We start from the raw sequence: 15,895 nt of genomic DNA, 5'->3' as shown, positions 1-15,895 counted from the left end.
TATCATAAAATAAAGAAACAACACCTCATTCTACATTTATTTCATAATTATCAAATTTGTATTATTTATGCCTTCCTCAGTATAAGGCTAAGCAAGGTCAAAAGAAAACAATTTTTTTTAAGCCAGACTACTGTCAGAAGCAAAAAGTTGCGTGTAGGTGCATAATAGAGAAGCTCAATATAGAGATAAACTAGGTTCTAAGTAATTTAGAACCACATCAATCAGAATAAACCTGTAGTAAACTTCACTAATTCATACCTAGTTATAGATGAATGAGAACTGAGTGCTGTTACCTTGACCATTTGTCAAGAAAGCTTGCGAAGCTCACGGAGTACATAAGCCTCAGGGACACAGTGATAGTGAGATGGGAGAATGTTTAACCTTCTCAACAGAACAAACAAATGACAAATTGTGGACAAATGGATCTCTTTAATTAAAAATAAGTCTTATCTGTCCTTCAAAGCAAATTCTAGGCATCTTTACTTGGCAACACTTTATTAATATTAATGAATTTTTATTAGATGCTTGAAACTTTTATTTATTTAAATCTTTAAGGCTTTGCATTTAATTCAGAATTCACTTCCTGTCAAAGTTGGCCATATTATGTGATTACAGTATCTTAAATAATTTGAAAAAGGCCTCCAGTACTTGTATTTATCAAGTAAACTTGAGTGTCTATTGCTATACCTAATCATGCAAAATGGCTCAAAAGAAGTAAGCATGACCTCTGCCCACTCAAGGCAGTTTCATTGATGAGACACAATCAAAAACCATTTTGTAAAATAAGGATTATAACCAGGTCCCCGGGAGGAGCTTAATCTTCATGCACAACTCAGGAATTTGGAGTACTAGGCAATTCTGCTCCGCGCTTGAGGAACAGAAATTGGAAAAAATGGCGAGGAATACTTTGGAACCAGTTGGTGACTCTGGGCATTGAGGGCTGGTCTTTTGTTTTTTGTTTTTTAGATAAAAGTAGAGACACGGGTTGACTCAACCTCCTCAGGAGTACTCCTGGATGGTCAGGAACACAGCCTGAGGCAGGAGAGAATGAAGTGCTTCTCCTTGTTGTCTGGTGGAGAGATTACATTTTCAGAGTCACATCAGTTGGGCATGCCAGTGTCTTCTGCCTCAGGCCTAAATGTCCCAGGTTTTCTGAGTGTGTTTTAAGAACTACTGAGGTAAAAGCTACTGATCGGGCGCCCAGGAAGATTGGTAAGGAGCGTGAGGGGAGACTCCCTGAATCCTAACGAGAGTAGAGAGGGCAACAGCAGTAGCAAAAGGGCCTGGTAGGGCAGGCACGGCCCCGATGGAGGCGGGGGCTGGAGCCAGAGACGGCAGAGAGCACTGCAGGGACAGGACCGCAGCCCTGGGGACACCACACTGAATGTTGAGAAGAGACAACCCAGGATCAATTTAGGCAGTAGTCACCGTGGCCACGGTACATAGGGCCCAAGCTACTTTTAAGGGCCCATAAAAAATGTTTTAACTTCAATCTCTCTTAAAAACAGAACCCCAAAAATGATTGTTAGAATAACAAATGTATAATAATAAATCCAGTCTGGATTATATTTGCCTTTATACCAATGCAGTCGTGAGATTTTTAACTTTTATGGAGAAAAGGGACCGTGAAGGCAAAAGTGTTAGGGCCTGGGAAAGTCATCATATACCCTGCACCAATCACTCAGGCCAAAGATAGTAAATGTGGATATGGTGAGCTTGGAATCTTGGTCACTTTTGTGGGTAGAGGTGTAGAGTTAAAGACCGTGGAGATCGTTTAAAAAAAAAAAAAAATAGACCATAGAGATTGTTATCCATGGCTTTCTCCCACCTAGTCTCCTTCCTTCCCACCACATGCAGTCTGGAAGGGTACAACAGAAAGTGCCAATTAAACACTGACATGACAGACACCAGGGGCACAACAGTGATATGGTAGAATGAAAGACTTCCTAGAGTTCCTAGGATAGGTGATTGGAGAAGTGTGCACCTGTCATCTGGAAAAACAATGCTGTGGAAGAAAAACAAGATGGTAAGGAAGAACTAAATGGAGGTTCAATTAGAAGCCCTCTTTTTAAATGCCCTGTGTCATTATTTTAAACAGAGAGGCAATTTCCTCACTGCAACTTGACTCTCCTTATTAAGGAATCAGAAATCACGTTATTTCTAGCTACAAACAGATCCCCAGACCAATAGTGAATTCATTATGATTTGTGAATTCCACATATGAATGTCTCGTTAAGAGAATTCTGCCCATGCTTCCTAATTGTTTACAGCTAAATCTGTGCTTCCTTCTGTATGATTAGAAACAAGGATGGGACCAGTATGCCCAGATTTAGTTCTATTTGTACCAGGTTTATCATTTAGAGAGTATTCTGTTGGAGGAGGGGAATGGGGATGAGTTGATTGTAACTCTGATAGAATCAGCATGGTCTGAGCCCTCCTCTATGTTGGAAGAAAGCTATAGGAACACAGAAAATGGGAAAGGACACAATATGTAGGCAGGGATCGCTGGCGTTCAGAGGATACTAGGAAGCATTGCTCAGACATTTTCCCATATTGGGAGTTTGAAGACAGCATGACACTTACCATGACATTTACCTTTCCAAGTGAAAGAAGGTTATCCTGGCTCTGCACATGAGAGACGAGACAGCTGTCAGAAATTATCCTTTTTTTGTGGCCAGTTTCCTGCAGGTGCATTTAAGTCCAGAGTCCAGAATTTATGAGATATACAATTTTTCAACTAGATGCAAAACTGAATATCATTTCATTTCAAACAGTGTTGCTAAAATAATGTCAATGGCAGGGATTTGCTTGCATATATGTATATATGAGGAAATATATGTAATATATTCGTACTTGTAAAGTTAATGGTAGTTTGCTTATTCTTTTTTTTTTTTTAAGATTTTATTTATTTATTTGAGAGAGAGAGAATGAGAGAGAGCACATGAGAGGGGGGAGGGTCAGAGGGAGAAGCAGACTCCCTGCAGAGCAGGGAGCCCGATGCGGGACTCGATCCAGGGACTCCAGGATCATGACCTGAGCCGAAGGCAGTCACTTAACCAACTGAGCCACCCAGGCGCCCGGTAGTTTGCCTATTCTTAAAACATTCATCCTAAAACACTGTTTTATCTCCAATATGTAAATATGAAACTTTGGGGAAATGCATGAAAATGTCAGGATTGTTATTTTTATTTTTTTATGCCTGCTTTCTCTCAATTTTTGGCAACAGCACGTATCAATTTTTATAATTAGAACAAAAGGAAGTCTATTTTTAAAATTCATATATTAGATAATTTGGGGTTAGCAGTAATGTTAGTATTGTAGTCTTTTACTTTTACCCTAATTTACTATTTTTCCATTTCTTCTTTTGAGTATCTCTAAGGAAGACACTCTGGATTATTGTTGATAGATTAAGAATAATAAACATAATTTTTAAATTACAATCTCCATAGTAGCAGTAATAGAATCTGTAACTAGAAAATTGCTTATTGGAATTGCATACTTTAAGTATTTCATGCACCCAAAATTAATCTCGGGAAAATCCTAGTAAAGATGTCATTTAATAACATTGAGTTAACATTTAATAAGAATTAGAGTGATGCTACTACAGCTTATAAACCTAATAAGATCTACAGAATAAAAAGAAGTGTATATACATGAGATCTGTAGGTTAGTTTTCCACAAGGATAAAAGGAACAAAAACATTTGTTCCCAGTATGCTCATGAGTGAAGTTATGGATGACTGAGTCTTACTGACCATTACACACTGAAGAAAACATTGTTCAAAAAGTTTACTTAGATCCAGACTCTGTGATTATACTGAGAAGTGGCTGCTTCTCAAAACTTAAGTGATACAAAAAAATAATAATAATAAATAAAATAAAATAAAAACTTAAGTGATATAAACAACCTGCATTTATGGCCATCAGTGAGGGGGGCGTGGGAGAGAAGGAAGCACACAGGCTGGGGAGCAGCTCAGCCACATGCTAGCTTTGAGGCCGTGGCTAAATCACACCATCTCTGAGCCTCACTATCTACCTAGCAAAGATATTTTGTACCCCACAGAGCTTTCATGCGATCGTATAAATAAAAATAGGTAAAATAGCTAGCCAGAGTGCCTAGCACATAGCAGCTTCTCCAAAGAATTTATTTCCCCTCCCTATGAGACCAGCCTGCAGCCAATACCTCCTCATCCAAAGACATCTGGTAGCTTCACAGCCTGAGAAGATCCTGTGATTTCAGTACTTTGTACTCTGTTGTTTATATACTATATTAACAGAGAGAAGTGAGCCAAAACTGGGTTTTCTTAATAAATGTTAGTATCACTCACTATACTACCTGTGTTTCATTCATTTATGCCTGCTCTTATAATGGAAGTTAATAAAAAGATTATTTTCAAGAATTATTATTTGTTAGAACAGCTATCATTTTATATATTTCACTGGCGAGGAAACAAAATGATAAAAGAAACCAAGAAGTATTGAAGAATTTCCTATAGCAAATCACCAAGAAAAACAGAAATTTCTCCATATGGTGATGTTTTCCAAACAGTCAAAACCATCACAAGAAATTCAATAAGGAAGTGGGGAAAGGTGATTGTGAAGTATTACTTGAAAAGAAAATGGCTGAAATAAATTCCTGGCAGGTGTCCCAATGTAACAATCGACTTATAATATTTCTCTGTTCTTTTCTGTTGTTGCTAAGAATTACATAGAAGCATACAGGCTTGATGGAATCTAAACCCAGTTATCTGCTTGAGCGTATTTTTCATTGTTGCCGTCTCCGTGTTGTTTCAGATAACAGATTAATACTGAGTCTTTGGTGTTGTTATATTTAGAAAATTGAGCTTGAAGTCTGGATAATTATGCACATATAGTTGTTACAATGTATTAAGCCGCTGACTTCAAAAAGGAAAACACTTGCAGGGGTTGTATTACTGTGGGCCCTGCAGAGCTGCTAAGCAAAAGTTGTAGAGTTCCATGAATTGCCAAATCAATTATCAGCCAGGTTCTGAATTCTAGAAGTGTTACCCCACAAGATAAAGGGACAAGTCAGAAGGAACACAGCTTGATTTTAAGATACCAGGTGGAGGTGGCAATATGGTCTAAGGGAAATCTTGCTTTGGTATATGAGTGTATTCATTTGATTTGGCAGTGGTTTTAGACACTGTATCTGGAACCATGGAGATGTCATTGTGGCAGACCTTCCCATTCTGTTCTCAGATGGTACCACACTTGTAAAACAGCGAGGCTCACAGGGTAATAACTCAAAAGCCAAAAGGCTATAAAGAAAAAAATTTGCTAGCAGGCACTAACATGGGTGTCATGACTCTTTTCAGGTAGTAGGTGTAACCTTGAAGAAAAAGTGGCACTGTCTTCAAAAAAGTGACCTGACCCTGGCTTTGGTGGGTTTTTCTGCAAGAAATAAAAAGCACCGCATGTGTTTATTATACATCCTTTCTAGCTGACCACTGCTTTGTTCTAGAGTTCAGCATGAAAGGACTAATTTTTGTTTTGTTTTTGTTTTTTGTTTTAGTGAAATGGCATGTCCGTTGCTAATTCTAGCTATAATAGTTGCACATGTGAAAAATATCTATATATAGTTTGTGATTGGTAGCATTTCAAATAAATGGTATATTGAAATATTGACCTGAAATTTTTTGAGATGCTTATCAATTGACATTTTTTTTCTTAGCCCGAGAACAGATTCTGAATTATTATTATTATTTTAAAATTATACCTTATAATATTAGATTTGTTCTTTTAAATATATTAGGAATTTAAATATAAGCATGCCACTTTGTTTATTGCTATATTATTAGAACTTCTTGGAGCATGGAAAGAATTCTTCACAAATGATTTTGCTCTTTTCAAAAAATAAGCTGCAAAGATATTTGTTAAACTATATTTAGTCTGTAAATGAGTGTAGCTTTTAAAGCTTTATCACTTTATAGTGTGTAATGTTTCATCCAAATAATTTTTATATTTTGAAAAAATGTTAAATAGTTTAGTAGTGCCATAATAAATATTTCCCCAGAATTCAGAATTGTATGCATCTCTGTTTTAGGAAGTTCACATTGCTTCATAAAGAAAAAACTTGGAATCGTTATGCACCCCAACTTGTTATGCAGTAGATCATTGTTTTTCTTTATTTTTCCAGAAGTCAGTTATTCTAAGAATTGTGGCCATATAAACTTTTCAGAACACAAATGGAAATTACTATGTTATATGTGCTAAATAAAAGCTCAGTAGTTGATATTCCATCGCGGAGATAACACATTATCATTCAATAATGCTAGTTCTGTTGAGTCAAAATAAACCAAAGAAACTTTCAGCATTGTAAAGAGATTCACACATTTTAAAATCTAGTAACTATAGAGGAAGTGTTTCTTTGTTTTCATTAAAAAAAACCTGCCACTCATTACATTTTAGAAAGTCAATGCCAGAGAAAATAGACAGTTTTGCTTCCTAGAGTAAACCTACCTTCTAAATACTTAAATCCCTGTGGGAGCCCAAGATCATAATGTAATTCCATCCTTTTTTGCTGCATGGAAACTATCAAGATTTATCAATCTCTGGAGTTAATATTGACCCTAGCTCTTAATTTCCTTTCAGTTAACAAGCCCCCATATGTCCATTTTTGTATCTTTGCCTATGATATCCCTATATGCTACATTTGTATTTTAAGTAGATTTACAATACAGATGCTTATATGTGCTCTTAGTATAAAATTAGTTTCTCTAGGGAGGCTTTGCCCAGAGACCTGAGAAAATGGAAGTTTTTGTTTTTAAAATGTTTAAAGATTATTTAATTTTTACATAGTATAAGATGTTTCTAATTGGGTTGGGAAGGTGATATTTTGTTTTGTTTTGTTTTTTCCATTATGCCACATCTACTCACATAAAACTTAATAATTTGGTAAACTAAAAAGACAGCCAGCATACCCCTTTACAGTCCAAAATTATGCTTGTATGATACAAAAAATGTGGGGATATATAATCAGTGCTTCAATTATTAATCATCCTTTATTTATACCTAGATTTTTGGGATTCTCCAATTAAAAGGCATTTCTAAAATTCTACTAAAATTTTTTTGGTCTCAAAAACATTGAGAGTTGAAAATTTTTTCACCAAGGTCATATCATCTCCACAAAATACACAAGCTGGGTGAATTTCTGGGATGTTAGGCCATTGAAGGATTTTTAGAGGTTTTATGACACTTTTACTCTTTTTATGCCCGATCCACTCAAAAATGACAGACTCCAGGGACCACCCAGCAAAATCCCTCTGTGGGAGTCAGACACTGATCCTGATCCCGATCTCAGACTCCTCAGTGTCATACAAAACACTTAAGGATGTTATAGGAACAGTTAGTAAATGAGCATAATAGGCAATCCATAGTGCTTTTAAATCGATACTAAAAAATTATGTTCATGTCATGTACATTGCCTTAAAATATATTATACATATAAAATACTATGTTAAAATTAAATATAATATGTCAGCTGTAAAGGTGAAAAAGTAGCTAACTAAAAGTTCACAAATAATCTCTTTTCAGATTTTGTGTGTTTTCTCCTCAGCCAAAAGCCTCAAGATTCACTGCAGCAGCCTACCTCATCATTTATGTTGGATTGCTCTTTAAACATTAGAATATCTTGTAATAATAAGTTAAAGATTTCTCCTGACACAAGTCATTGTTGATTTCACTGTTATAGGGAAAAGGCTCTAGGGCGGCAGATAAGGCTGTTGCCATGGTGATGAAGGAGATACCGAGGGAGGAGTCTGCTGAAGAAAAGCCCCTCCTTACTATGACATCACAGGTGGGCAGACCCATAGGGTTCCTGTAGGAAGCTGACATATGTTAATATATCAGACATTGTGATTTTTAACTAGAAAAAAAAAAAAACATTAACTTGAACCAATTTTTAAAAAACACAGTTTCAATGAAACAATTATACAATATAAAATGAAAACCAAAATTGCTAAAAAAAAAAAAAAAGGAAAATTCCATCATTTAGTTATTTGTGGATATTAATTTTCATTACTCAACTTTAGTTTTAAAAAAATGTATGTGCAAGTAAACCATGTTGCTTCTTTATAAAGGAATCTTATTAACAACTTTGGGAAAGAAATAACAAGTTAATGGTACATTTGAACAACAACAACCAAAAAAAAAAAAAATCAAATTCCTGTGAATACATACAAGTTCTATTGTATACATATGTCAGTTTACCAGTAGAATATCTAAATTTTCTTAAATGTTAAATATATTTATGTTGTGACTATGCATACTATATATATATATGTCTATACATACTTATGTGGATAACTAATTTACAGGAATGAGCCAGAAGTCCCTGAGTCCCCATGCAGAAAATGGCATTTGTGACCCCTCTTATACTTAGTGACCTTGACAACAAAAATATCATCTCTATTATAAGCGCATGAGAGCCATTTTCAGCATTTATTATAACAAGGATAGAAAAAAGTTTGCATTTGTATGCAAAGACATGCTGAGACTGTGAATCCTGTATGTCCTCAGGGACTTTTGAAACACCCTGTAAAATCCACATAAATATGTATAATATACTCATCACCACTCTGTGGAACTATCAGTTTTAAATTCTTAAATGAAAAATATTTTTACTTGCATTTATCTTATAATTTAGATTAGATTGTTATCTTAAACATTTCTTTTTTCTCTGTAATGCAATAGTAAATGCAGTGATTCAGATCCAATTATATGAACATGTCTAGAATTAGAAACATGTCCATTTACAGTCCTCATGAAAGGCATTTATATCAAAAGCTAAATTATGGCAACTTATTTTTAGAATATCATCAGATCACATCCCCAGCTGCTGCCAACATGTGTGGTTTTATTTTATTCTAAACACTGTGTTGTAAGTAATGAAAATCATAACAACATACAACAATCAAAATTGAATAATAAAAAAGTTATCAAAGATTCCTAGGACTTTGGGATAAATTTTATATTGTGAGTTTTTTATCCATAAAGAAGAGAGGCTTCTTCCCAATCACACTTAGTAGTAGTTAGAAAGAAATTTGCTTTATATTTACCAAGGTCTCCATTCTTTACTTAATTTACATAGTAAAACATATACAGTTTTACATTGATCTCCTGCCCTTTGTAGAATCCATGTCCAAAATATTCAGCTCACAGTTCCTCAGGTAAATGCTATGGGAGGTGAGAACTAGCTGGGAGTCCTTGGTTAATGACAGCCGTGTTCATCGGTAGATAAGAGCTACCCAGATTTGCCATTGGCATAGTTGTGTTATAACATATCATTCAGAATATCACAAGTTAGGACAGGTTCCAGTAACCAAAATTCTTTTCCCTAAACCATGCATTGGTATGTGCTTTCCAGTAATCCCTTTCAAAGGTCCAAAATTGCCATTATAACCTAAGCTTGAATTTAAAAAATAATGCAAAATATTATTTTTGATTTTTTAACTTAGAAAAGAAATTGTGATTATTACCATTTTTTCATATTCAGAACATTTGTGTGTAGCAAGTTCCTTCTTTAATCCCCATCTAACGTTGCATTGACTGTTTTTGAGGTACGAGTTACAATTTTACTGCATGAAGATTATGTAATGCTTTCTTTGATGCATCATATTCTTGTTGTGTACTGGCTAGTTTATGAATCAGCAGAGTTCTGATTCATAAAATGCAATGCACCTGTTGTGTTGATAATTTTACGGAACTAATTCAGTGACAGCTGTGATACAATGATTTCTCAGTCAAATGACGCTTTATTAGTTGACATACTTTTTCCACTGTATACAAGTGGCTTCTTCCCTACTATGCACCAGTGGTGTGCACAAGCCAAAAAGCAGCAGAATGATCCAAAAAAGTGAGTACTCCTCATAGCAACCATAGCATCCAATCTGTGTACCATACCACATTCTTACCTGTTATCCTGTGTGAATGTATCAGTGTCTTGAAATATGTTTGTCCCAGCATCTCCTATAAAGCCCCTTGTGACATAGCGCTACATATGACCGAATACATTGACTCATCTTCATCACTGGCACATCGGTGCCAGTGGCTCATTCATAGATTCCAGATACGTCCGAAGCTAATTGCTGCTCTCTCAATAATGTCCTTAGGACGATTATAACTGGTTAAATACAAAACCAGTTCTTGAAACCCTGGGTCCCCAACTCGTTTAATAACTGTTCAGTCAACAGCTTGTAAGTGTAGAATAGTTTATATCGAAGCATTTTTTTTGGATTATATGATGATTACAATCAGTTTTAGAGAGATTGAACCAAACATACTCCAGTGAAGTCATTTATAATACACTGAACGAATTGAACTAAAACAGAAGAGTTGGCCGGGTGACCTGAATTCAGAAATTTCTGGGCCCCTGGAAGTTGCTTTTTGTTTAATTTAATTATTAATTCTATATTAACAAACAATATGTCAAGCACTTCATAGAAGCTCGGGTTCATGCTGTCCTAGACTAACACTTTAAGTCAAGAGTATGTAAACAAGAGTGCATTGATGAAAGGTCTGAAGGAAAAATAGTATGCCCTCAAATCTTTGGGGGAAAAAGTTTCTGTAGGCCTGGGCTGTCCAACACAAGGAGCTGCTGGTCATACGTGGCTATTGAGAGCTTTGTGGGTCCCCACAATTGAGATGGGCTCAATGTATAAAATACACACCTGATTTTGAAGATTTACCCCAAGAAAAGGAATATAAACTATGGCATTAATAATGTTTACATGTTGAAATGATCATTTTCGGATACATTGGGCAAAAAAAAAATACATTCTTAAAATTATTTTTCAACTGTTTCTTTTTCATTTTTTGAAAGTGGCTACTAGAAAATTTTAAATTATCAGTTTCTCATGGTAGTTCCATTGTACAGCATAAAGACTGTAATAATATAAGTTAATCCAACTTGAAGATAGAAGGAACAACTATGTGCCAAAGGATTGATTATATCATTAAAAAAATTATTCTTCTTTATGAGAATAAAATTATGTTAGCGAATGTTTTTTTCTCATAAGGAACCATCAAAAGTTTCCATTTTAACCACCTCCCCTGGTAGGTGGGTTTTTTTTTTTAGCAAGATATATATCATTCATCTTTTGCTATAGAGCACAGTATCTTAAAACTGTGTGTTTCAGATGTCTTCTTGCCAAGGGAATTTTTATTTTTTTAGCAAACTCAGCTTTTGTGTTTCTGTCTCCACTCCTTATACCTTGATACTGAAATTATTTTTGTGTCTGATAAACATAAAAAGAATAATGTCCTTGATTGGAAAAACATTCTCAAGGCTACTAAATATAGCCTTGTTTGGATTTCTATTACCAACCTGAAACAATTGCTTTATGTTCTCCTGCCTGCCTCAGTGTTAGTACTACCCTAGCTGTAAACAGTAATATCTATCCATTTCCCCATGAAGAGATTCACATTTTTTTTTAAAGATTTTATTTATGTATTTGACAGAGACACAGTGAGAGAGGGAACACAAGCAGGGGGAGTGGGAGAGGGAGAAGCAGGCTTCCCGCGGAGCAGGGAGCCTGACGTGGGGCTCGATCCCAGGACCCTGGGATCATGACCTGAGCCGAAGGCAGTCGCTTAACCAACTGAGCCACCCAGGCGCCCGAGATTCGCATTTTTTAAGTCTCACTTTTCTGTCAAGAAAATAGATAGAGTTGGTTGACATTTAGATCAAGCCAAAGAGTTGAAAGTGATTACATGGTTATCCTTCACTAGACGTCTCCCTGGGACCCATGTGTAGGAACTGGGGTGGAGGGAGGGGAACAGAGCAGAACCATTAGTACTCTTTCCAGCTCACAAGAAATTAATCCTCTCGGGTGTCAGAGTTTACTATGACAAAACTCTCAAAGTCTGAATACTTAAAGGAGGGCATGCTAATGATTTCGTTAGTCGTCTTGTCTTTTCAATGGATTGAGTCAGTTAACAAAACTTACCATTAGTTTTGATAGGGTCACTATTTTGATGGGCATCACACAAATTTCTAAACTTGCATAGGACTAATGAAGCCATAAACAAGTAGTGCAATTACAAAATTATGGATGAAAACCTACCTAAAAATGACACATACTTTAATCAACAATGTCACAAATGATAAGGGAATTTTCAAAATGCATAAAAATATATCTATTAAAATCATATTTATATTTTACATAGAAAAAAATCAATTTTGTTCTATTATTTAGATGAGGTAAGAGACATGGTAAATCATTACAAATTTTTTAAGTCAACAGTTCAGCTATGAGATACTTGTCAACTGTTTTTCAACTTACTAGCTTCAGTGTTTTAACTTTTAAAATTATTTTTTAAGTACTAAAATATTTAAAAGTAAACACAGAATATTTTACTTTAAACTAAAACAACAGTTTGAGATCATCAACCTGAAGTGTAAAAGTATGGATAATGGATTATTACCATTGACAGACCTTGTTTTATCATGTAAAATGTATTTTGGTTTGGAGTTAATTCTTAGTGATAGAGGTTATCACAAACCCTTAGCTCTGTATTTTTTAATAAAACACCTAAGCAATACATTGTTTAAAGGTAAATAAACTTAGATTGAAGTCACAAAACAAACTATATAAACATACACTGGAGTTTAAGTAACAGGCAGTGTTTAAAGGCAAAATACTCTACTTTCATCTTGGTTAAATATTCCCCTGTTAGCTTAGATGACATAACAATTTAATTTTTTAACACTGAAATTAGAGAAATTCAAGTTGAACTAAGGCAAATGCATTTTTAGATAAAGTTTTAAAATAGACAATAATTTATTAAAGCTGGATGTGATCCAGCTGAAATTAGAGAAATTAGAGAAATTAGAAATTAGAGAAATTCAAGTTGAACTAAGGCAAATGCATTTTTAGATAAAGTTTTAAAATAGACAATAATTTATTAAAGCTGGATGTGATCGTCTGCATTTCTGCTCAATACTAAACACGGTATTGATAATAAAATAAGAACCAATTTGGTCATGTGGTGGCTAATATTAGCCACTGTCTCAGTCATAAGTAAATTGAAGGCATTTGACTGAATATTTCATTCACATCCTATGATTACAAGGAAAGTGTAAAGGTTCAATAGTCTGTTGAATTCTCCGTGACCAGGAAACCCCTCCATGTCAAGTGCTCAACTGTCTTTTTACTCCTGCGGTGTCCTTTTGTTTCCATGCCCACAGACCGTGTAAGGGTTTTCCCTTGAAGTCTTCAAATTTGGATCTCTGATTTAAAATCCCTGAGTGAAGTAGTAGTGTTGTTTTGAAGTGTCACTGGCCTCCCATATACCTTGGTCCATTTCCTTCTTCCAAGGATGGCATAAGGCAGACCTATACCCTTATTTTCCTCATTAGGCCTTCACTCTTTGCATCCTTGACTGTTTGGTAGAAGCCTGGCATTTGGAAATGAACCTTTAGTAACTCTAGTTTCCAAATTTTTAAATGATGTGACGCTGGGGGAAAATGGGTTTAGATTTATGGTTTAAAGCCTGCCAGGGAATTGGTAAACATTTCTGAGGACCACCGGCCTCTCAGTGAGTTGATCAAACCCAGTATGAAATTGAGGATGCTCATGTAATCATTCTTTTGTACAATTTAGCATTCAGTTTGACAATAAATCAGTCAGTATTTATTAAACTGCTGCTATGAGATACAAAAGTTAACTGGATAAGATCTATACCCTCAAAGAGGTGATAGTCTAGTAGGGGAAAAACAGGTAACACTAAAGTCTAAGACTGGATAACACCTGGGAACGTGGAGATGCTGTAAGAAGGCCCTCATTGCCTAGTGCTGAAGAAGGTTCCCAGACGATGTGCCAGTGGAATGGGGTTCTGGAAGAGGAGTAAGAATCTGTCACCATTAGAAAGGCTTGACTGATTTAAATATTGAGAGGAGGAACAGAGAAGGATAAGAAATGAAAATTTTAAATGTAAACAAAGTGAGGAGACAAAGGCCCTACAAACTAATGAAGTGGGCCATTTTAATTCAGATATGATAATCTGATTGATCCAAATTGCAGTCATTCTAACTTAATTATTTGAAAATGGCAACATTTTGTGCTCGCTTCAGCAGCACATATACTAAAAATGGCAACATTTTGACTCACCTTTTACTATTTTTATAACATCAATATACTCTGTACTCAAAGGGTGAAATGAGGTAAGTTCATAAAGCATTTTCAAACTGAAGGAAGTAATTCTAAGAGAAAGTCAATAAGTCATATCCTACCACTGAATAAAGAGAGAATAAATGGCATACAGTTTGGAAGCAAAGCTGAGGGGAAATCTTTGGGGGATTTGTTCAGTTTGCAATTGTCTTTTATGACCTAAAAGATTTACTTATTCTCTAGTCACCGTAGGAAAACCATAAATTTGTTTGAAAATGAGGAGGGGGCCATGTGAAAAGTTATTCCTATCTATACAAATAAAAATAAAATGAGACTTAGTCTGGCTAAAATAATGATTCCCAAACTCATCCAACTGAAGACACAATTCAAAATTGGAATGTTTGAGATAGATATTTTTATATCCTCAGTTTCTGCAAAGTCATTGTCCCATTTGGTAGGGACAGTGATCTTTATTAATTTTATTGATCCCCTCTTATATGAAAACATTCTATTTGAAGTTGTGAAGGATATAAGTATGAGTAAGACCTAGTCTCTGACCTCAGAGCTTATAAGAAAAGGTTTCATGATATTTCTTGTTTCATCTTCCATATCTCCATCAAAACCAAAAAACTTTCAGTTCCCAAAATTAGCTTTCCATGATCTCTGAAATCTGACCCTTCATCTTTTTCACCCCAGAGACCTGCCACCATCCCCCACGCCAACCCCAGCATTTCCCAACAGACTGTGTGAAAAACATGGACTCAGAAAGTAGTTTGCTATTTCGCCTTTGATTTGTAACTACGTAAGAAAGCCACAGAAACAGCTCAGTTATGGGAATTGGGCAGACCTAACAACTCCCTCAGTCTGAGAGTGACATGTGCTGGGAAACTAGACAGTAGGTGTGGAAGAGATTGCAGGCCTTATGAGGCAGAGAAGCCGTGCCTCAGCCCTGGGCTCCCAAGGGTCTCTCTGAACAACCTTCTCTTTAGTATGTCTTCCTGTGCTGAGAAAATCTGAGAATGCTACCTGTGCTTTCTCCAGAAAATAAGTCTGAAGTTTCATGAAGAGAGAAGCTCCAAAGAAATCCTATTACCTTTGACAGACAGACTTGCCTAAAAGGACAAGGCCTCTCAATTAACTGTGCCTTTTCCTGTTTTTCCATTTAGTTGTCTCTGTCGACAAGGGCCCTTCTAGAAATCTTTTTTCAAATTCAGACTATAATTTTTTAGTGTTTACAACTAAAAGTATCTGTAGAGATCTAAACCCTGGTCTTCTAAAACTATACCTAATTTAGGCCAGTTCCACATATCTACTCATGGAGCTGTGATATAGGAATAAATTATTAGTCCCTGTTTTTACAAAGGAATTTAAGTATATCCAAAATGAAGAAACAAATAAAGAAAATAAGACTTAATTTTCATTTTATGCTTCTCTCAAAATATTGCCTTACTGATCTGGAGATCTTTTAGGCACATCTTTTTCTTAGAACAAGTAGAAAACTAGATGGCTATGCCCATTTTAAGAAAGGCTAATCTAAAAGCTCCTGAAAAACTAAGACAGTTAATTTAGGAATTAACCACTTGCATATCATGAATATAGTTCTTCCCTTAACCGTGGAAACAGGACCTAAGGAAGTCTGGATTCTAAGAGATGAAAGATAACTGAAAGTAAATAATTGGCTGCCACTAATTAACTAGAGACCAACCAAAAATCGCACTGAAGGATTTCTGAAATTAGAGAACAAGCCAGTGGGAAAAGACAACTGAA

General features: G+C 35.5%; 1 protein-coding gene across 5 annotated transcripts in view; it reads left to right on the top strand.

Annotated features, from left to right (window-relative positions):
* The window catches only part of PEX5L (peroxisomal biogenesis factor 5 like), a 218,116-nt gene that overhangs the window by 115,649 nt on the left and 86,572 nt on the right, over positions 1-15,895 (top strand). For 3 of the 5 annotated variants that reach the window (XM_034999482.1, XM_034999499.1, XM_034999476.1), the window contains one exon: positions 7,711-7,815. The exons of the other annotated variants lie outside the window; for them this stretch is intronic. In XM_034999482.1, the coding sequence (XP_034855373.1) occupies positions 7,711-7,815 (105 nt within the window). The remainder of the gene's footprint in view (positions 1-7,710; positions 7,816-15,895) is intronic. 5 annotated transcript variants of the gene reach the window in all.

This window comes from Mirounga leonina, unplaced genomic scaffold, assembly GCF_011800145.1.
Source record: "Mirounga leonina isolate KUSES-001 unplaced genomic scaffold, KU_Mleo_1.0 Mir_115, whole genome shotgun sequence".
In the NCBI taxonomy this organism is placed as follows: domain Eukaryota; kingdom Metazoa; phylum Chordata; class Mammalia; order Carnivora; family Phocidae; genus Mirounga; species Mirounga leonina.
This window is presented reverse-complemented; position numbering and strand designations above follow the sequence as displayed.